Here is a 22,852-nt window from a genome sequence, read left to right on the forward strand (position 1 = left end):
TTCACTTAGTTATCAGTATAATGGAGTGACGCCTTCACTTAGTTATTAGCACATGGAGTGTCAGGTTCACATAGTTATCAGTATATAAAGTGAGACTTTCACCAAATTATCAGTACATGGGGTGACACCTCTATGTTATCAGTACATGAAGTGAGACCTTAATCTAGTTATCAGTACATGGAATGACACCTTCACTTAGTTATCAGTTCATGGAGTAAGACCTTCACTTAGTAACCAGTACATGGTCTGAGACCTTCACCTATTCATCGGTGCATGAAGTGATACTTTCACTTAGTTATCAGTACATGGAGTGAGACCTTCACTTAGTTATCAATACATGGAGTAACACCTTCACCTAGTTATCAGTACATCATGTTTACACCATCACCTTATTATCAGTACATGGGGTGACACCTTCATTAAGTTATCAATACATGAAGTGACACCTTCACTTAGTTATCAGTACATGGAGTGACACCTTCACCTAGTTATCAGTACATCATGTTTACACCATCACCTTATTATCAGTACATGGGGTGACACCTTCATTAAGTTATCAATACATGAAGTGACACCTTCACTTAGTTATCAGTACATGGAGTGACACCTTCACCTATTTATCAGTGCATGGAGTGAGACCTTCACTTTGTTATCAGTACATGAAGTGACACCTTCACCTAGTTATCAGTACATGGAGTGACACCTTCACCTAGTTATCAGTACATGGAGTGACACCTTCACCTAGTTATCAGTACATGGAGTGACACCTTCAACTAGTTATCAATACATGAAGTGACACCTTCACCTAGTTATCTGTTCATGGAGTGTCACCTTCAACTAGTTATCAATACATGAAGTGACACCTTCACCTAGTTATCTGTTCATGGAGTGTCACCTTCACACAGTTATCAGTACATAGAGTGACGCCTTCACCTAGTTATCAGTACATGAATAGAGTGACACCTTCACCTAGTTATCAGTACATGAAGTGAGACTTTCACCTAGCTATCAGTACATGAAGTAAGACCTTCACCTAGTTATCAGTACATGAAGTAAGACCTTCACCTAGTTATCGATATATGGAGTTACAGCTTCACTTAGTTATCAGTACATGGAGTGAGACCTTCACTTAGTTATTGGTACATGGGTGACACCTTCACCTATTTATCAGTGCATGAAGTGATACTTTCACTTAGTTATCAGTACATGGAGTGAGACCTTTACTTACCAACTCACTAACCTCATCAAGATGTTGCTGGGAGGCAACTGTTACACTTATATTAAGCTGTAACCTCACTTAAGGTTTTCATATTTTGATCTGTTTCTCTTCTTTCTTTTTTTGTGTTTGACAGTGTACTTACAGCCATACATACTGCATGTCAATATTAAGCATACACACATAAATACACATACACAGGAATGCATGTAAGTGCAAACACACACACATACCCAGATGTACCTACAAATATACACACACAAATGAAAAAAACAAAAAAAACACCTTCACATCCTGCCCCACCTCCCACCCTTCCAAAAAAAAAAAAAAAAAAAAAAAGAAAAAAAAGGAAGAAGAATAGAAACAAAAGGTATCTTTCAATAAAAGGCAGAAAAACTATCAGTTTTACAAACATTTTCAGTTAAGTCCGTGTCCATCAATACCTTTGTCTTCTGCTTAGTGAAAACACACCATTTGTCCCATTGCACATCTTTCTCACTCCTGATTTCAACTATGTACTCTGTACCTCCCTCTTCATGTGTGCCTTCCTCCCAAAGTCACATCATTTTATTTTCACAGAGAACGGAATGCCTGTCATAGTGTATGAGGTGTCGGTGAAAATCAGAATCCAAATGAGCTCCGTGTTTGAAGGAATGCCCTCTGAACAGTTAACAACTGGCTTTCCTTCTCCTTCAGTACGACCACTTGGCCCTTTGCGCTTGGATGTCACTCCGTAAGTTCTGAGCAAAACAGATGCCAAGAATCTGGAAGTAAAAAAATAACAACAAACATTATGCAATTATGTTTAAAAAAAATGTATGGTGTTGTGGTAGAACTATTGAGAGGGAGACAAGGAGAGACATGAGACAGGCAGAGAAAGAGTGAGAGAAAATGTTGGAGAGAGAGAGAGAGAGAGAGAGAGAGAGAGAGAGAGAGAGAGAGATATGTATAATTGTGACAGAGTTGAAACCCAGATATGCGCAAGAAACTTCTGTCCACAAATAAGTGGACAAACAGACAAACAGACAGACTGACTTCAAATATAAACTGACAAGAGACACACTCTTTTTAGACATCATCCTCAATTCTGATCCCTGCCCACTCATCCCACCCAGAAAAAACAACAACAACAACAAAACCAAAACACGCACACAAAAAACTGTGTACATGAAACACGACACCACCACCACCAAGAACAACAAAGAAAAAAAAATGAAGGCAGGAAACGTGGGCAAGAAGCAAACAATACTTTTCATGACGCACAGGAAACTGGATCTATACTTTCTCTCTTCTGATACAGTTCAATCAGGAAGATCACAGACTTCCAAAAAAGGACAAGAAAAAGTGGTCCGACTGAAGGACAGAAGTGTACTGATGCACAAGGAAATAAAAAGAAAACAAGCTTCAGCTTGATAGAGGGGAAAAACAACCCCCCCCCCCCCTGCTCCCCCCAAAAAGGAGAAAATAAAGCAACCTACTACTTCCTTGAATGGTATGAGAATGTTCCTGTTTGTTTCATGTGGGGAAAAGCCCCATTATTCTGTGGCCACGTAAGACTGATTCTTTGTGGGCAGTGTTAGATGTAAACAATCTATACCTTGACCTACTGGAGTGTTCAGTTCCATGGCCAACAATGCTCCAGCAGGTGAATCACCAGACTGGCTGGGCAAAACAAGGAGGAGAAAAAGAAAACACAAACAAACAAAGCAAAAATGAAGCAAGCCTAAAACTTCCAATTTATGTTACTGATATGTATGTGCAAGAGCATACACATGATTTGGAAACAGCATACACGATTTAAAAAACCTTTCAATAAATATGCCTGCTATTATTTCATTCAAAAGGTTTCATTCAAAAGGTGCAATGATTCTTGTTCCACTATATATATATATATATATATAAAAGCAACAATTCATATGAATGAAACACTTTTGCATAAATATGACTATTTGTGATAAGACAAAAATCATCAGGATTGCTGCTTTTAAAACAACAACAACATATTTCCTTAATATTCCTAGAAGCAGATGACAGTTGTAAGTTTTGTTCAAATGAGATTTAATTGAAACAGTGTGTAACATCGTAAATAATGGAATGATACAAACACCAGAAATATATTTCCAACCCTTTGTGTTTGGGCATGGCATGCTTCACGGAAACACATGCGTACTCAAGCTCTGTGCTCTCCAACAGAATGTAACACTGCATGGGAGGAAGGCGTTCAGGAGAGGATAACCTACGATGTCCCGAACACATGATGATAGTTGTTTCCTATATGACACATGACATATTTCTGGGGAAGAGAGGATAACCTACGATGTCCCGGACACATGATGATAGTTGTTTCCTATATGACACATGAAATATTTTTGGGGAAGAGAGGATAACCTACGATGTCCTGAACACATGATGATAGTTGTTTCCTATATGACACATGACATATTTCTGGGGAAGAGAGGATAACCTACGATGTCCCGGACACATGATGATAGTTGTTTCCTATATGACACATGAAATATTTTTGGGGAAGAGAGGATAACCTACGATGTCCTGAACACATGATGATAGTTGTTTCCTATATGACACATGACATATTTCTGGGGAAGAGAGGATAACCTACGATGTCCCGAACACATGATGATAGTTGTTTCCTATATGACACATGAAATATTTTTGGGGAAGAGAGGATAACCTACGATGTCCCGAACACATGATGATAGTTGTTTCCTATATGACACATGACATATTTCTGGGGAAGAGAGGATAACCTACGATGTCCCAAGCACATGATGATAGTTGTTTCCTATATGACACATGACATATTTCTGGGGAAGAGAGGATAACCTACGATGTCCCGAACACATGATGATAGTTGTTTCCTATATGACACATGAAATATTTCTGGGGAAGAGAGGATAACCTACGATGTCCCGAACACATGATGATAGTTGTTTCCTATATGACACATGAGATATTTCTGGGGAAGAGAGGATAACCTACGATGTCCCGAACACATGATGATAGTTGTTTCCTATATGACACATGGCATATTTCTGGGGAAGAGAGGATAACCTACGATGTCCTGAACACATGATGATAGTTGTTTCCTATATGACACATGACATATTTCTGGGGAAGAGAAGAGGCGGGGTGGGAGCTGGGGGGGGGGGGGGGGGGGGCTGGCAGCCTGACAGCAAGTGTTAAACTACACTCTGAAACTGAAAGATTACACAGGTAATTTTTTTCATCTACTGTACATCCTTGTCGCATAATCTGAAAATACTTTATGTACTTAACATCTATGTCACATAATTTAATAACTGTTAATTACTTGAAAATACTTTATGTACTTAACACCTCCGTCACATAACTTAATAACTGTTATTAGTGTTAATCACTTGAAAATACTTTATGTCCTCAACACCCCTGTCACATAACTTAATAACTGTTAATCGCTTGAAAATACTTTATGTCCTTAACAACCCTGTCACATAACTTAATAACTGTTAATTACTTGAAAATACTTTATGTCCTTAACACCCCTGTCACATAACTTAATAAATGTTAATTACTTTAAAATGCTTTATGTCCTTAACACCCCTGTCACATAACTTAATAATTGTTGATCACTTGAAAATACTTTATGTACTTAAAACCCCTGTCACGTAACTTAGTAATTGTTGATGTACTTTATAGCTTGATAACTCTTTGTATACTTTACACCCCTGTCATATACCTCTACATGTAGGCAACTTAAAAAGAACAAACAATAGGAGGAGTTTGTATTATACTCCATGTTTGGTGTCATATACTGTACCATGTCAAACTGATGCAAACTAGGCCTATGGTTTGCTCTGTTTGGCCAAATTTCGCGCGGCTAACAGTGAAAAGACGCCCCTCTTAGTCTGGCCCGCTCTTAGCCAATCAAACGCCTCTAACAGCAATATAATTTTTTTTTAAAGCAAAATATGACTGAAACCAACAATAAAACAAAAGGAAAAACACATTACGGAAGGCTAAAAAGATACACAACAGAATCATAAGGAAATATTTCTCTTTCTCAAAAACAAAGCTTCCAGTGACAAAATATCAAATATATCTCTGCACAATGTGCACATGAGTTGAAACGCCTACTGCTGTAAAGAGGTGACACATCTGCAGTTCCAGATTCAATGACGTATGATGGCTTGACAACTGGTCAATGAAAACATAAATAGATATATACTATGTAGAGTGGTAGCCTGGTGGTAAGCCGTCTGCCTAGGAAGTGAGAGAATCTGAGCACACTGGATCAGTTCCCACACATGTCAGTGTTTTCTCCCCTCCACTAGACCTTGAGTGATGGTCTGGAAGCTGAGACGACTGTACCTTGTGCAGCATGCACTTAGCCTATGTAAAAGAACCCACAGCGACAAAGGGATGTCACTGGTAAAATTCTACAGGATAATCAACTTTGATATGTAAACAATTACAACTGCAGGCAGAAAAGAAGAGGAAAAAGATGGGTGGCTCTGCACTGTATGCAATGTGCACTCCATCAGGAGAGAAGCCTGAATTTCACTCTGAGAAACTGGATGACAAAGAGTAATACAATATATGTCTGAGTATGCCTATACACCATCATGAAGTAAAACTAACACTGATCATTCTATGTCAAGACAGGTGGAACATCAAACACACATGAATAGAAAAGAACAAAAACACACACAAAAACAAGAAATAAAGCGTGAGAATCAGAGTGTGATGGAGACAGCCATCGAGTGAAAGACATACAATTACACAGACAGAAAGAGAAGTGTGGAAATCTGAGGTTAACCTTCTTTTCCTTTAACAAACCTCATTCCATGAAATCAAACACAGGAAGCCATACACACATTATGTTGATATCATACAACCACATGAACTGTTTCCTTATATTTGTGCAGCTACATACTGACCTAGGCTCTCTTTTCCTCCACAAATGCACATGAACATACTTTTAACATTTTTTAAATTATTATTTTTTTATGTTTCTGGGAGAATTTCATTGTACTTAATTATTCTATTTACCTTTAGTATGGGAACAGGACAAGTGCCTGAAGAATGGGAAACGGCACACCTTGTAAATCTACCAAATAAACATCAGATGAAAGACTGTGATGAACAAGCTGGTTTCCAACAAAACAAATCATGCACAAACCACACTTCACATCATCCGTGAACGGTCACCTGAACAGCATTCCCTCCTGACATAACATTTTTGTAGACCCTGAGAAAGCCTTTGACAGAGTGGACTGAGAAGACACATAAGTTGATGCACCACTGTGGAATATCTCCAAAGCTGACTGCCATAATCCTAATGCTAACTGACAATTGTAAATGTTAGACCATTCACAGCAGAAAGCTGACCAACCCATTTGCTGAAGGGACAGGCATGAGACAGGGCTGCCTCTTGTCACCAACAATATTCCTGCTGGTCATCAACTGGGTCATGAAGAAAACCACCCAGAACAGGAATACAGGCATTTGATGAAAGCTCTTGATTTTGCTGAGAATGTAAGCCTCTTCTCAGACAGATGCCAAAATACACAAAAGAAGCAGAGAAAACAGGCCTCTAACCAGACATAGACAGAATCTACGAAAATCAATAACAAACAACCTCACCAAATCTATCCATTAGACAAGAACACCAATGAAACTGGGAAATTTGTCAGCCCAGTTAGAGTACTCAGCAAAGACACAGACATGGAGAAAGTGCACTGAAGGGGAAGTCAGCTGGATGGACAAGGGCCCAAGTGAAGAGAACAGCCCAGAACACAGTATGCTGAATGAGTGCTGCTGTGGCCCTGTGCTCCTCAAGGAGTCCACAGGAATATGTCAAGTCAGTCATACTTACCTGCATGCACAGTTCAGTTCAGTTTCTCAAGGAGGCGTCACTGCATTCTGACAAATCCATATACACGACACCACATCTGCTAAGCAGATGTCTGACCAACGGCACAATGATGGGAAGTAAATAGCTATAGCTTGAGGCTGTATACCTCTGTCTCACAAAGAGTAATATGACTTATTTGTTGTTTAATATATTACATTGGCTTTCATTGTACATGCTAACAAGTGTTATCAATCATACCAGCCACTTGTGCCAGTGGCTTAATCCTGTGGTCATGATAAACACTTACCTGTCATAAAACTACCCTCAAAGCAAGCAACACAGTCAACTTACCTGTAAAAGAGCGACCCCAACAGCCACCCCAGCTACGGGTATAAGGTTCGATTCCAGCCACTTCTCTCCGGCTGGCACACAGCCTGTGGTGTAAATCTGGATGTTGCGGTCATAGTCCTGCACACATCCAACCAGCATCACTGCCATCCTGCCAGTCTGTGACTCCAATAAAAGGCCAGCATGCAAACTGTCACACACTATTTCGGTTTCAGTTTCTCAAGGCCGGGTCACTGCATTTGGACAAATCCATATACGCTACACCACATCTGCTAGGCAGGTTCTTTCTCTGTCTCTGGACCTTGTAACTGGAATGAACTTCCTCTTTCGCTTCGTCAAGTCTCCACACTCAGCTCTTTCAAGTCTGGCCTTAAAACCCACCTCTTCCCAAAATAGCCTCCCTTCCCTGCCTCTTCCTTGTCTTCAGTTTCTCCAGTTTTAGAGTCATGCATGCATGTAAATGACTGGTGCGAAAGCACTTTGATTTGTCTCTGCACAAGATTCAGCCCTATATAAATACCATTATTATTATTATTATTACCTGACCAACAGCATAACCCTACGGACTTAGTCAGGGATTGGGTGCATGCATATAATACTATTATCATATTTGTGTGCCTATCAGAATGATTTCTTTTGCAGAATTTTGCCAGAGGACAACACTTTTGCTGCCATGAGTTCTTTTTTCAGTGTGCCAAGTGTGTGCTGCACATGGGAACTTGGTTTATCATTTCATCTGAATGACCAGATGCTCAGTTTGATTTTCCAGTCAAACCTGGGAGAAAGGGCAAGAGCCAGAATCAAGCCCAGGCCCTCATGAACACTGTATTGGCAGATAAATGTCTTAACAATTCTGCCACCTTCCTCCCACATTGTAAAACCTTGACATGCTGTACAGCGTACCATTACCCATCTTGTCAATGGATAGATTCACTGCACTGCAGAGGCAAACCTGGCAAGTTGAAGTGCACATACTCCCACCCCCTACCCCCTATTTATTATTGATATAATACATTACCTAGATACATACCATGACCTTATGCACAGAGAGATGATTAAGTTCTAAAGTTATGTCACGAGAATGAGCAAAACCACATTCAGGCCCTGTGCTCGAACAATGCTCTGGCGTCAAACTTTGTTTCAATAAAATGGTTTTCAAGTTTGTGCATGTGCAAAACTGCAAGCAAAGGGAACTAACTTCTACACTAATCTCTTTCCACAATACAAACATGATAATACACACAAAAGAAAAACAGTAGCAATAATAAGACTGTATATAACACTTTAATATCAATAAAAAGAAAAAAAAAGAAAGATCATTGTAATCTGACAGACTGATGGATGATATGAAGCCAAGTTTTTTTTTTACTAAGCAACTTGGCAGCAGACCAACTCATCATATTGATAGTATTCTCTTCCATTTTACAATATTCTATATTCTATGTTTCTATGCAGAAACCTTTTCTGCCTCCTCTTCTCACAATTCACGCAAACAAAGAAATCAACAGACAAGGCTTGGGCGAAGAAGAAAACGAAGGCGCTAAGAGACTCAAAGAGAGAGAGAGAGAGAGAGAGAGAGAGAGAGAGAGAGGAAGAGAGTGAGGAAGCATGAGAGAGAGAGTAAGAAAGACAGACTAACAGCCAGATGGCTTGATGCTTGTTACTCACATGTGTCAGCTTCATCATGTCGTAGCCACAATGTCTGTTGACTATCACCTCCTGTGAAACAGCACACCTGTGTCGTCATCACTCACAGCACAGCCAGTGCAGCATCACCAAACCAAAAATGCACACACACACACACACACACAGAGCCTAGCACACAACAGACACAGACACAGACAAACAAACCCACACAGCCTAGCGCACAAAAGACAAACACACACTAATGCTTAATTTCTCTCTCTTTTTCTTTTTTTGTTTTTGTTTTTTTGTATTGTTTTGTTTTCTGACAATAAATCCTGGTTTTAGGATTTTCGAATATAAGACAATATGTGACATTTACACAAAGACACACACACATACAAACACATACTCACAAAGACAGACACAAACTCTTCATCATTTTCATGCCTAATATCACTCAAAAACATTTTAAGGTGAAGTAAGAATGAAGAAATACACATCTAAATCAAAGCTGCATGAGAGAGGGATTGTATGTGAAGGGAGAGAACTCCTGTTGATACAGCACTGATTCAGTTCATTAAAACTGGGTGTGTGGCATTCCTATAATGTGTCTCTCTTTGCGTGAAATTTCATAATGATAGCTCACACAGAAGCTGAGAAACAAAAATACCCCAAAGTCTACACCTAGTGCCACCTTAATACCATTTCACATGACATACTTTCTCCAGTCCTCTCCTGTTGTGTATGTGTGCGTGCGTGTGTATGTTCTTTTAAGCAAACATGCACAAGTATGCATGAGTGAATAAGAAAACCTTGACACAATCAGAAAGACAGAGATATCAACACAGACACAGACACAACAGCCAGACAGACAGAGATGTCAAAACAGACACAGCCAGAAAGACATGTCAACACAGACACAACAGCCAGAAAGACAGAAAAGCTGACAAAAGACACAGAAACAACAGCCAGGAAAGACAGAGGAGAGGATAAGCACTGACGTCTGTGGGTTTGCAGCAAGAGAAGGGCACACCGCAGGCCTCCACCCCCGGGGAGGTGCAATTGAAGTAGATGTTGCCCTCCCAGTCCTTGTAGCGGTGCACCCCACAGCACCCAAGCTGGCCAACACATCACCACTTCATACAGCTGTCGTATTCACACACACATATAGATCCATGCTGTCATGCATCAATAAAAAAAAAAAAAAAAGAAAAAAGAAAAAAAGAAAAAAAAAGGGAAGGTAGCAGAATGTTTAAGGTGCTTACTTGCCAATTGTGTCCATGAGGGTATGGGTTCCATTCCCTCTCTCGCCCTTTCTCCCAAGTTTGACTGTAAAATCAAACTGAGCGTCTAGTTACTCAAATGAGACAATAAACTGAGGTCATGTACTTGCTGCACTGAAAAAGAATCCATGGCAACAAAAGTGTTGTCCTCTGGCAAATTTCTGTAGAAGAAATCCACTCTAATAGGTATACCTGCACAAATACATGCATGCACTCAAGGCAAGTGCATTGGGTCATGCTGCTGTCAGGCATCTGCCTAGTAGATGTAGTGTAGTGTATATATGGATTTTTCCAGGTGCAGTCATGCCTTCTGAGAATGATGCAGCACATGTGTAAAATGAAAATGAAATCTTCAGAAAATGGGAATATAAATGGCAGCTCTGCCTTGGTCATCCATGTCATTTTCCCATCACTAATGCTCAAAATGCTAAGCCTGCTGGGAAGGGAATAATCAATAATTACTGTAAGCATACTTTCACTTTCAGAACTATTCATTTAATGAAGAGCACAACACCACTAACATTGTTTTTTTCAGATCAAATATTTGTGCAAGTCTCCACAGTATAATAGGGTAACATTATTTTTCAGTTTAAACATCTGTATAAGACACCACAATTTAATATGATAACATTATTTTTCAGATCAAACTTTTTGTGGAAGATCACAATTTAATATGGTAACATTATTTTTTCAGATCAAACATCTATGCAAGATACCACAGTATAATGTCATAGCATTATTTTTGAGACCAAACATTTCTACAAGACATCACAGTGTCATAACATTCCCTTTCAAGACATCGCAGTGTTATAACATTTCCTTTCTAGACAAACTTTAGAATCATTCTGCCCAGAACCCTCAGATTTAGTCAGGCGCTTTAACCACTCAGTTGTTGCACCCTACCCAGTCTTGCTGCACCCAGTCCACCAGGTTCTGGAGATCAGCATCATCCCTGTAGTTGGTTATCATCTTTTTCACCTGACTCTCTACCTGGTCCCGAACCTGTTCACCAACACAGCATCAAACCAGTCAGCACAGTTACATGCTGGGAACTGGTACAGTCAAAACAATGACTGACACATTGAACGTAACAAACATTTTTTAAAGAAAAAAAAGTGAATGTTTAAATCACACACACACACTCATACGGACACACAAATGTGCACACACACACACACACACATTTGCATGCCCATAACTACACTTACAAAGCAGGATAATAAGGCTTATTACTTTTGTCTTCAAAAAAGTCTTCTAAATTTCATGAATAAAAACAAGCAAATATCTAACACACTTACATAGTAAGTATTCATCTTTGCACACACACACACACACACACACATCATACAAACATGCACTCACATGTATGTGTATATATATATACACATACACAACAAAGTCTGATAAAAATACATAACAACTAAAATATATTCATTCAAAACGTTTCTCTCTGGTAAGTCAATTAATGTCAGAAACTTAAGTGAGTCTTAACATGCATAAAAACACGCATTTATACACAGACTCTTATTTCTAAACAACATGAAGTGTACCTACCCAGTCTTTATATACAAAGCCCAGGATTCCTAACAAGAGCTCCAGAACAAATATAATACTCAAGGCAATCATGAACTGAAACAGACAAAGAGGTTGTCATTAAATAGATGCCCAGCAAAACATGCATGCACAATAATGCAAATTAACTTGATCAAAATGCAACAAATGTCTTATCAATGTTGGTGAAAAATAAACATCATTATGCCTTTATACATGGACATTGTTTGGAACTTGATTCACACTTGCACAGTAAAGTTTCGCTCATTTGCAGAATCTGTACTTTTTGCTGTTGCAAATTTCAGTTTCCTTTCGCAACTTTAGTGACACTCAGAGGAGACTACAACTTTTTGTAAAAATGCCTACAGCACTACTGGTAGTAATTACAAAACATTTCTCTAACTATAGAATTTTTTCTTAAATATGTTTGTAGAGAATAAAGCAACACTGTTTTTAGTACAGTGATTAACTAACATGACTTTATCAGCATTCTGATTAATACACGAGAAAGAGACAAATAAAGGTATGACTTGTCTCTGTTCTGTTTTCTGCAATCTTCTTGTTCACCTCAAATTATCATTTTACATCTGTTAGCAATGACAAAGCTATTAATCATCCTGATGGATTGTAATACACACATCACTGACTATCAGCTTCCTTTTCCTCAACAACTCCTGTGTATGCATGCATAAGAGAGAGAGAGAGAGAGAGAGAGAGAGAGAGAGAGAGAGAGAGAGAGAGAGAGAGAGTTGTACACACAGGCAAGAGAACATTGACACACATCTATGTCAGTGTACATATGTGTGATACTGATTGCCAGCAAGTATGTGGTTGTGTGCATGATGTGCATAACTTTGAGTGCCTGCATGTGTTTTGAGTCCTGTATTCTGTATCCAGAATTATATGTGTAGTTGTCATGCTTTCATTTAATGTTTTTTCACATACATGATATCAGATGATGTGTGTGTGTGCATGCATACAAGTAAGATATGTGTGTGTGTGCATACATATAAGTGAGCTGTGTGTACTTAAATGCAGTACGACTGTGCATGTCTATACGTATGCGCATGTGTTCATCCTGGTAAATGGCACCTGTCATGGGAGGGAATAAAAGTCTGGCAGATGCAGTTTTCACAGCAACCTTATGTTTGGTACAAAAAGCACATTTTATATTTTTGATTAACGCACATTAAGGTCCTGACTACTTTCACCCTTCACACATCAATCGACTAAATATCACCAAGATTTTTTTTCAACACTAAACACTCACAAACAGGAGTAGACAGGTGTTTTCCCTGAGAGAGCCGACACAGCCAGCAAAGCCAATGATGAACATGGTGAGGCCGATGATGATGAAGAGAAGGGCGGGGTCCAGAGCAATGTTGGTCAGCTTGCTGAAGTTGGCTAAAGTGTCCTTTTCCGCCCATGCCCACAGTCCCACTGCCAGCAGGGCTCCCCCAATCAACTGGGCACACACACACACACACATGCATACACAGACACACACACATAAACATGCACACACACACACACACACATGCACACATACACAGACACACACACATGCGCGCACACACACACACATACATCACACATACAGATGAATAACTCAAAAAAAGGTAAAATGACAGGCAGAAATGATATGTGATAGATTGCAAATCCAATTCAGTGATGGTAAACAAATATCAAATTTAAACATTTTGTGCAGACAAATGCTGGGGAGGAAGGGTAGGGGTAGAGTGGGTTGGAGTGGGGAGGAGGGTGTACAGGGGTGCCAACTTCCAAGTCCATTTATCAGTGATTCTGACAAAGTGTAGTATTTTTCTATTTAATCCTTACAGGTCTGTACTTTTCATGAAACACACTTCCCCCTTCTCTGTATTCTTCATGAAGCAAATGTATGATATCAAGTGCTATGTGTAAACTGTGTAGATACATTTGTATACATATACATAAAAGCGAAATCCGTTCCTAATTAGGAAAACATGACGATGATCTCTGCAACAAAACAGCTGCACACAAATGCTAGCAGGAAAACTTGTGACAAAGCCAGCAAGAGAACAAAAGGGGCTCAGGACCAGAACTAGTGACAGCCAGGCTATCCTCCCTTGGTCCCAACCTTTAAGAACCGTCCCTGTCCCTCAGTAAAAGCAAACATAATTCTGATCAATAAATGTTAACTGCAACATTCCACAATCCCCGCCCCCCCACTCTCTCTCCCTCAGCCTGCCATCAACCTTTAGCCAGGGAGTTAGGGGAAAGGCCATCCACCAAAAGGCACTTGTGATAGAGTCAAAACAGAAGTGCACAGCAAGAGACAAGTGTAACTGACTCAAACATCAGACTCAAACACCAGAATAGACTGATTCTTGTCCCTGAGTTCATTGAGAGAGAGAGAGAGAGAGAGAGAGAGAGAGAGAGAGAGAGAGAGAGAGAGACAGAGACAGAGACAGAGAGAAATTTACTATTCTCCTCTTCAATACACTGTATAACATGCAGTGAGCTGGGTGATGAGCAACAATATCAACAATATCAACACTATTAAATACAACAGCTTTGTCACACTACATTTTGCCCAAGGTCTACTCCTTTAGTGTTTTTTTTGTTTTTGTTTTGTTTTTTCCTTTTACTTTCTGACACCCCATGATCAATACTGTTCAATGGTATTATCCCTATGAACATCCCCAGACCTGTACACACAGGCACACCTGCTGATCTGCGCTTGTCTGCCACAGTTCCAGTTGCAGCAGTCCACTGGGAACTGTTGGGAACTATATACTTAGTCTTCAGATTGCCAGGGTGCCACACACCTGGGAAGGCTGTGCACTGCTGCTGAGTTGCTTTGTAGTTTGTCTTCCTGATTTGTTGGAGCCCTACATGATCACTTGAACAGCATTTTGGAAATGAGAAAACAGTCCTTAATTAAAGTGAATCATTCAAATGATTTTGAAAATAGTTCTGACAGTTGTACTGTAAGCACTGTCAAAATGGCAAAATCTTCAGGTCAGGTATGAAAGTATTAGCAGTCAACAGTTTGTGAATGTCCTGAACTGTCCAATTTTCCACACAGCAAACACAACGGACACAATCCAGTCCAACCTAATGCAAGATAATGCACAAACAATGTATTGTGCAGTACCAGGTACATGGTGCAATACAATGTAATGCAGTATCATACTACAGTTAATATATATATATTCTTTTCTTCTTCTCAAGCAACCTGGTAACACAGGGTACCAGACATTAAGTATAAGTCATACCTCAGCCATAATTTGGTTTTCAACTTGGGTTTTTCAGATCCCTAATTTCAACTTTGTAGCTAACAGTAACCTTATACTCATATACACAGATGTACACACACACACACACATATATATATATACATGTATATATACACACACTAAACACTCACACTGCCAGCTGCCAGCTATCACAGCCCATTTCTCTCTTTTCTGAGCCATACCAATAACATATTTTAACCAAGTTTAATTAAGTAAGTCAACAAAACTGAAGAAGATCACTGCATCTTATGATTCCTTGAAAACTGGTTTTGGCTATCAACAGAGTATTAGGAGTTGAGATGTCAAAGTCTTCCCATACCCCATGCCAACAAACACATCAATCATCTGCATACAAAACCCAGAATTTATATAGTTTTATAATTCTTTAACAATTAGTTTGTTCAGGCTATCAACAGCAGCATTAGGAGTTGAGAACATACAGGCATCACAGTTTTACCAAGCCCAATGATAACAAACATATTCATTGTATGCAGACATACAAAACACAGTGTAACAGTATAAGTTATCATATACATAAACTTAAAATAATCCTTCTTCTTCTTCATTCATGGGCTTCAACTCCCATATTCACTCAAATATACATGGGTGGGCTTTCACATGTATGACGGTATTTACCCCGCCATGTAGGCAGCCATACTCTGCGTTCAGGGTACTCAAAATAATTATTAAATAGCTTCTTTAATAACATTTCATAAATGCAGTCAGATTTTCTGATCATTTCAGTTGATTTCTGACTGAGCTTTACGTCCTAATAACATGAAACCCTGTAGGATTTCAAATGATGAGGCCTTTCCTGAACTTTTCATAATTGTACCATCCTGTAAGTTTGATTCAGCCAACACTTGTAAGTCTGGAATGAGAATTCAACAGAGAACTGGCAATTATGTTTTCAAATGTTTTAAAATGATTAAATCATGCAAATCACCTTTTCAAATGTTTCTAAGTGCACGCACTGTGTCTAGAAATAAACTGTGACAATAAATCCACTAACATTTTAAATGAAAAGTAGTGGGAAGTACTGCTACTCTTGATGAAACAAAAGGCACATAAGTTGAAGTTGTGTGCTTTTGTCATTCAGTAATGTGCTTTTACCTCACCAAGACTAACACTACTTTGTTGTTAAATATTTCTCTCGGTTTCTCTTTGCCTCACTTGATTTCTAATTTAATGAAATTATTAAAAGTAGTCATCCTCACTTGTGAATGGAAGTTTTTACTGGGACTAAAAGTAAAGCATCACAAGCCTTTTCCGCTTGATTTTTTGAGAAGGCAATTTCGGCTTATACTTAAACAGCACTTACCCAAAACACCACATTGAAAGCGAACATCAAGTACTTGATGCAGCAGCTCACTTCGGTTCGTTCCCGACGGCGCTGCTTTCTGGATCGAGGTCTCATTTTATTATCTTGAAAGTGAACGTTCAAAATACCTTCACTTGGTCAAATTCAACTCTCTTTCAGTTACTTCCACAAAAAAACTCTTTCATGGAACTCCAGATGACCATAACCCATTCTTTAGAATTTCGATTCACACTCAAAAATCAAATGAAAAATCACAACAGCATGTAAACAAACAATAACACAACCTCCACTACATTGACCTCTTATAAAGCAGAAGACCGGAAAAATAATGGTTATCTACCCTGCCTGTTCTGCGATACTCTCAAATCCACTGTGGGCTAAGATTTTCTCTGTACTCGATAATTAATGGTAGGAATTAGAACATAAACCTAATATGATAATAATATTGCATGTAAAAAGTTGAAACCATTCTTAAAAAATAGATTTATAGACCGAGTTCTTTATCACTTCCAGGGGTACCAAAAACATCTCTGGCAGCTGCCGGCCAAACAACTTTCGCTTTTTGCCGAGAATGAGTACGACACAATCTTTTAGTTTTTCAGTGCAGGTTCAACATCTCATCGATTTACACACCTTTTACCGCGTCAGTCACGGCATGGACAACGTAACTGAATTTCAGAGCAGGTCTGCCGTAAAACAAAAGAATTGGGCAACTTTTGGCCCGGGAAGCCTGTATTATATTTGATCATGACATTACAACGCTTGTTTCGGTCTCGGAGTCGAGAGCTTGGTTTTCATTTTTTAAAATTTTGTTATAATTTAAAAAAAATCATTAATAATATAGCAACTGCTGGATAAGTCCATACAAGAAGAAGAAGAAGAAGTAGTAGTAAAAGAAGATCATGATGAAGAAGAAAATAGTTTATTTTCATTGATTTTAAGCTACTACTTTTGAGAAATTATGGTGACTTCCACCACCTGTATGACGGATGTGGAGCTGACATTAATATAATAGGCCTGTCTGTTGGCTCAAGCTCTATACTTCCATGTGAATTTCCTCCTGACCAGAAAAAAAATCAAGTAATCGATGTTAGGAAAGGGTCGACATGTTTCAGTTTCAATTCTTCTTCTTCTTTCCGTTACACGACCAACATCGACTTGCCGATGACTATGTCGTGGTTCATAATATATATATATATTTTTTTACAACAATAGTTCCTTAAATTACATTATATCATTCCCGGCTGAAAATTCCCCCGGCCGGTATGAACTGTCTCACTGTCAACACATTCAGCTTAAAATTTTATTTGGTCAGATACAAATATATGTAGTTTTCCATTTCATATTATGGTACACATCAGTACTATGATACTTTTTAAAAATTATTTACATTTTTTAATGTTAGGTGTTTGTTTGTTTTTGTTGTTGTTGTAGCAGTCTGTTTCTACTATGTAATCCGCTTTCAGGCTGAGTCGCAGCCACCCGCCCGGGCTGGGATCATCAGATGTCGCCCGAAGTCCTGAATCTGTCGCCGATGTTTTCCCAGCTGAGACTGCATGGTATCAAACGTGATCGTTTTGCATTGCCTCGATCTGTATCAGCAGTGTTTGGAACACTTTGTGTGTGTGTGTGTGTGTGTGTGTGTGTGTGTGTCAATAGCTTGGGGGTCAACGGTCAGACCTCCGGATTTGTGCTCACGGCAAGTTCCGTTAAGATTATTATGTGCTTCGCTGAGCTTTATTTGGTGCCGTCACTGATCATGGTAACACATGTTCTGGCACTAGTGATGACTGACTGAGCTGAGGAACTGAACTGATCGAAGCTGTCATCAACCTCGTCAAACTAGGAAACGTGACCAGAGTATTGAAGGTGCAGTGCGCGCATGTCAGTGGTGTCCTTCTTCTTCCATTAATGTTATGCATACGTGTGTGTATGTGCAGTGAATGTGTGTCTGCATGTTTTACATTTATTTGCTTATTTATCATCATTGTTGTCTTTTTTTTATATTTTATTTATTCTATTTATTTATTTATTTATATTTTTGTACGCTTATAGTTGACTTCATCAAGTTTTTGCGCCTTGTAAATATTATTAGTAATAGTAGTTTTAAAAAAAAATAATGTATTTATCGATTATTTATTTATTTACTTTTTTCTTTTTCTTTTATTTATTTATTTTAATTCTTCTGTGTGTCTTTTTTTCCTCAAGGCCTGACTGAGCGTGTTGGGTTACGCAGCTGATCAGGCATCTGCTTGGCAGATGTGGTGAAACGTATATGGATTTGTCCGAACGCAGTGACGTCTCCTTCAGTTACTGAAACTGAAACCATTAATGTTCAGCGGTCATAACTTTGACCTGGGAGATCGGAAAAATCTCCACCCTTTACCCAACAGGCGCCTTTACCGTGATTCGAACCCGGGATCCTCAGATTGAAAGTCCAGCGCTTAAACCACTCGGCTATTGCGCCCGCCCTTATGGGACACGGCCGGTCTTCTTTTCACAGGTGACAGTCAGGTCGGACTCACAAAAAGACAATGTCTGATCAAATGTATGTTTGCATCATCAGTTCGGTCTTGTCTGAAAGAATAGGCTTCTTGAGGTGTTGCCATTGTCGTCCTTTCTCTTTCGTTCTCTGTCCGGCTTTGGTCTCGTCCTCTCCACGCTGAGCAACGTTGTATGAGAACCTACGCACGTTTGCATTAGTCTGATTAAAAGTCGGAGGAATATCATCCAGCGCAAAACGTGCGTGGGTCAGTTCAGTTCAGTTACACATGGAGGTGTCACTGCGGTCGAACAAATCCATACAAGCTTACAGGTTTTGGGCGTGGTTAGCTCTTTTGACGCAAAACGAAACAAGGCTTATCCGCACAGTGCTCTACCCTCTTGGCATTACGTCATTCGAAGGGCTCGAAGAACAAGATGGAGGCAGACAGCTCCCCCAAAGTTACTGACGAGAATCTGCCTGCTTCATTTCCAGAGAGACCCAAGTTATCGTCCAACGACATATGTTACAGAATCATGCCCACAATGGGCAGCATCAGCTATGGTTACTTCTCTGTCTACATCATGGACAATGCTTGGTTCAGAAGGTGATTTTTCTACGGGTTTATTTTTGTCGGCTGCTGTATCATAACATTCAGGGGAGGTGACTCAGTTTTAAAATTATGCCAGCTGATTTGGTGTTTTATTCATTTTTGTTGTTGTTGCACGGCTGTTTTTCCATGGCCTTTCCATCATTCCTAAAAAGGCAGTATCATACAATTATATACAGTTAATAAGTAATTAATCATCCAGTGCATATGCATGTTTTTTTTCTGATGAATGCCCAGGACGTACGCGCACATGCACTCACACACACACACACACACACACACTCTCTCTCACACACACACACAGAGTGACATACAAAGTCACACATACACATACATACACACACAGGATGACACATACACAAGAATGTACACAGACATGCACACATACATTGCACACAAATATACAACTACCTCTCCCCCTCCTCTGGACGAAAAAAAAAAGTCTGGTTCATAAGTATGTCAGCTTATTCTCTTTTACAGTTTAACTACTAGGAAAATGCTAATGGATTCTATAAGATAAACATTATATATATATAGAAATACTGAAATTAAGAAAATATATAATCAAATAATTTATATTATGCTCTCATAGTCATATTACCTGTCTCTATTGTGAAGACTGCTACTTTTTATCATTTGCACAATTTTGTTTTTGCTGAAAAAAAATTATGAGTTTGCACATGCATAAGTTTATGCGTCTGCAATTGGTGAAAACTGCTGCATACATTTGTGTGTGTGTGTGTGTGTGTGTGTGTGTGTGTGTGTTGCAGTGTCTTTGACAGAAACGACTTTGTCATTGCCAACTGCTTCTGGTTCAACGCCCACATTGGCTTTGGCCTGTACCTTTTTGGAAGTCGTCACCTTCGACTGGCTCCAGTCAACCGCCGCATTATCTACAGCGTCTTTGGTGCCTCCCTCCTCAACTTTGGCTCAGTTCTTTTCTGGGGAACATGCAAGTCTCTGGTGCCACACAGACTGCGGGCTGTCTTTGGTGTGCTGTCAGGCTTTCTGTTGCTGTACATTGGCAAGGAGTATGTGGGCTATGTGGATGAGAAAGTGAGAGGATCTGATGCACCACAATATGTGATCTGAACTGACTTAAAAAAACCAAGTTACCTAGTTGTATGAGATTTAAGATAGAGAAGAAAACCTGTTTTACTTGACAGTGTATATACAGGTGGTAGACATTTTAAGACAAGACCATAAATGATTATATTGGAATGGAGAAGGGAAAGATCCTAGAATCCATTTCAGACTGCTAAGTTATAATATTGTAGGTAGGCTTATGTATATATTTGTAGGCAATTCTCAAAGCAAGTTGACCATGAAGAACTGGCTTGTTCTTTACATGGTAGTGCAATATTTTTTGTTTTTTTTTGTTTCAGAAGTAGAGAATAAAGAGAAGTAATGATCCTTTCTTAAATTGGTCATATTGGTTGCGTTAATACTTGTTTGCATTTGTTGATGAAACACACCCTTAAAATGCTTATCATCGTTGACCAAACACATGCTTTTACAATTGTTGATTATTTGTTATGAAATACACACTTTCATTGCTGATCATTTGTTGATAGAATGCACACTTTTATTGTTATTATTTGTTGATAGAAAACAGACTATTGTTGATTATTATTGTATTCAGTTACTTTAAAAAGTAGTTCTGTATACATGGTTTCACTTATTATAACGGAACAGCTTAAAATGTGAGATAGTGTGCGTGTGTGTGTGTGTGTGTGTGTGTTCGTTCTTCAGTTTAGCGTCTTTTCACTATTAGTGATATTAGACGATTTAAAAAAAAAAAAGAAGAAGAAGAAGAAAATAAAATGGGGTGGGGAGGGGTAGGGAGAGGGGAAAGAGAAGTCAGAATAGAACAGAAAAGGTTGAAAACTACTAAGAAATGCATAACTAACATGAAATTAGCTTTAATAGTAATAATTCAATAATGATGATAATAACTAAAACCATTAACATGATTATGAAGTACATTAAAGGAATGTAGAAGTAGGGCTATGAACTAATGCCTTTGAAAGTTCTACTAAAAGAACTCGTTAGAAATAACTTCCCCAAAATCATCTGCAGAATAGTTACTCTGTGAAATACTTGGGCAAGAAGATACTTAACTGCTGACATTGAAACAAACTATGATGCAAGCGGAACTGCTTACCACAAATGCACATAACATTTTTACTATATTTTGTCTTCGGAGCGTCAAGTTTTATACGGAAGAAAGTAGAGGTTATTAATCTTGTATAACAAGCTGAAAAATTCGGTATTTTTTCTTTAATAATACGTTTGGGGAATAATGTCCCTTTCTGTTTTGAAGACTCTGTCTTCCATCGTTTATGAAATCGACCCCATGCTGTTTTTTCTAACATAGTGTATGTTTCTGTCACGGAAAGTCGGACAAGTATTTTTGTCGATTTTTCTGAATCTTGTGCTCCTCTTTTAGCTGCTTTATCAGCAGTTTCATTGCCATAAATGCCCACATGAGAAGGCACCCAACAGAAACTGACATCAGTACCTTTAATTCTCAAACAATGTACCAAATGATTTGCCTCAATAACTAAGTCAGGCCTTGTTTCAAGGCTAAATGATTCTAGAGCATAAAGTACTGATTTGGAATCAACAAAGAATGCTATCTTCAAGAAAACTATTTGATGGCTCACCAAGTAGCTCAATGCTTGTATAATTGCAACAAGTTCAGCTGTAAAAATGGAATGATTCTTTCCAATAAAGTGAGATTTTTCAACTTTAAAAGCAGGAATAGTAAAAGCCGCGCCAGCATTTTTGTCATCAAGAACAGATCCATCTGTAAATATATGAAGATGATTCCGGTATTTTTCTGCTGTGTGTATTCTGGCAGTACTCGTCGTGATATTGATGTTTTCTTCCTTTTTTGTTTCAGAATAGTTGATATCAAAATGTGCTTTCAACATTTCCCTAAAAGGAATAGGAGTATAAGTTGGTTTTATAGCTAACTCGTTCATGTTAACACCAGATTCTTTTAACAGATTTGAAACGTAATTGCAACTGTTTCTTGTGATGAAATAGCTTTAGTTCTTTTTGGAAAATCAATGTCGGATCTTACTGTCAGTTCATCAGCAATGAAATTTTTTGTCATAGAAGTGTATCTTACAGCGAATTTTGCTGTTGCTAACTCACGATGCTCATTTAAAGGAAGAATTCTGACTGTTTTGTATGTTTCCTGGTTGGATGCATGAAAGGGCACTCCGAGGGCAATTTTGATAGCCTTACAGTCTACACTTGGAATCTTTTTTTT

At 38.8% G+C, this 22,852-nt stretch overlaps 2 protein-coding genes across 2 annotated transcripts; one reads left to right on the forward strand and one right to left on the reverse strand.

The window, feature by feature from the left end:
- Positions 1-889: 889 nt before the first annotated feature.
- On the reverse strand, positions 890-16,727 carry LOC143291985 (tetraspanin-5-like). Its single transcript, XM_076602138.1, has 8 exons — positions 16,481-16,727; positions 13,149-13,343; positions 11,882-11,956; positions 11,231-11,329; positions 10,046-10,162; positions 9,087-9,137; positions 7,422-7,538; positions 890-1,980 (listed from the first exon to the last, which is right to left on the reverse strand). Exons 1-8 carry the CDS (start codon positions 16,574-16,576, stop codon positions 1,909-1,911), a joined length of 822 nt encoding a protein of 273 aa, XP_076458253.1. The 5' UTR covers positions 16,577-16,727; the 3' UTR covers positions 890-1,908.
- Positions 16,728-19,357: 2,630 nt separating this feature from the next.
- Positions 19,358-22,842, forward strand: LOC143291986 (uncharacterized). Its single transcript, XM_076602139.1, has 2 exons — positions 19,358-19,569; positions 20,343-22,842. Exons 1-2 carry the CDS (start codon positions 19,400-19,402, stop codon positions 20,662-20,664), a joined length of 492 nt encoding a protein of 163 aa, XP_076458254.1. The 5' UTR covers positions 19,358-19,399; the 3' UTR covers positions 20,665-22,842.
- Positions 22,843-22,852: the final 10 nt, after the last annotated feature.

The sequence above is a fragment of the Babylonia areolata genome, chromosome 18 (assembly GCF_041734735.1).
Source record: "Babylonia areolata isolate BAREFJ2019XMU chromosome 18, ASM4173473v1, whole genome shotgun sequence".
NCBI classification, from domain to species: Eukaryota; Metazoa; Mollusca; class Gastropoda; order Neogastropoda; family Buccinidae; genus Babylonia; species Babylonia areolata.

Bases quoted from the DNA above. Each gene is read 5' to 3' on its own strand.
- LOC143291986 (XM_076602139.1), top strand. From the start codon at position 19,400: ATGGAGGCAGACAGCTCCCCCAAAGTTACTGACGAGAATCTGCCTGCT. The intron at 19,570-20,342 runs GTGATTTTTCTA...TGTGTGTTGCAG, and splicing joins GACAATGCTTGGTTCAGAAG to TGTCTTTGACAGAAACGACT.
- LOC143291985 (XM_076602138.1), bottom strand. From the start codon at position 16,576: ATGAGACCTCGATCCAGAAAGCAGCGCCGTCGGGAACGAACCGAAGTG. The intron at 10,163-11,230 runs GTAGGGTGCAAC...TGTGTTGGCCAG, and splicing joins ACTGGGTGCAGCAAGACTGG to CTTGGGTGCTGTGGGGTGCA. The intron at 9,138-10,045 runs GTCAGTGCTTAT...GCTGTTTCACAG, and splicing joins CTTGCTGCAAACCCACAGAC to GAGGTGATAGTCAACAGACA.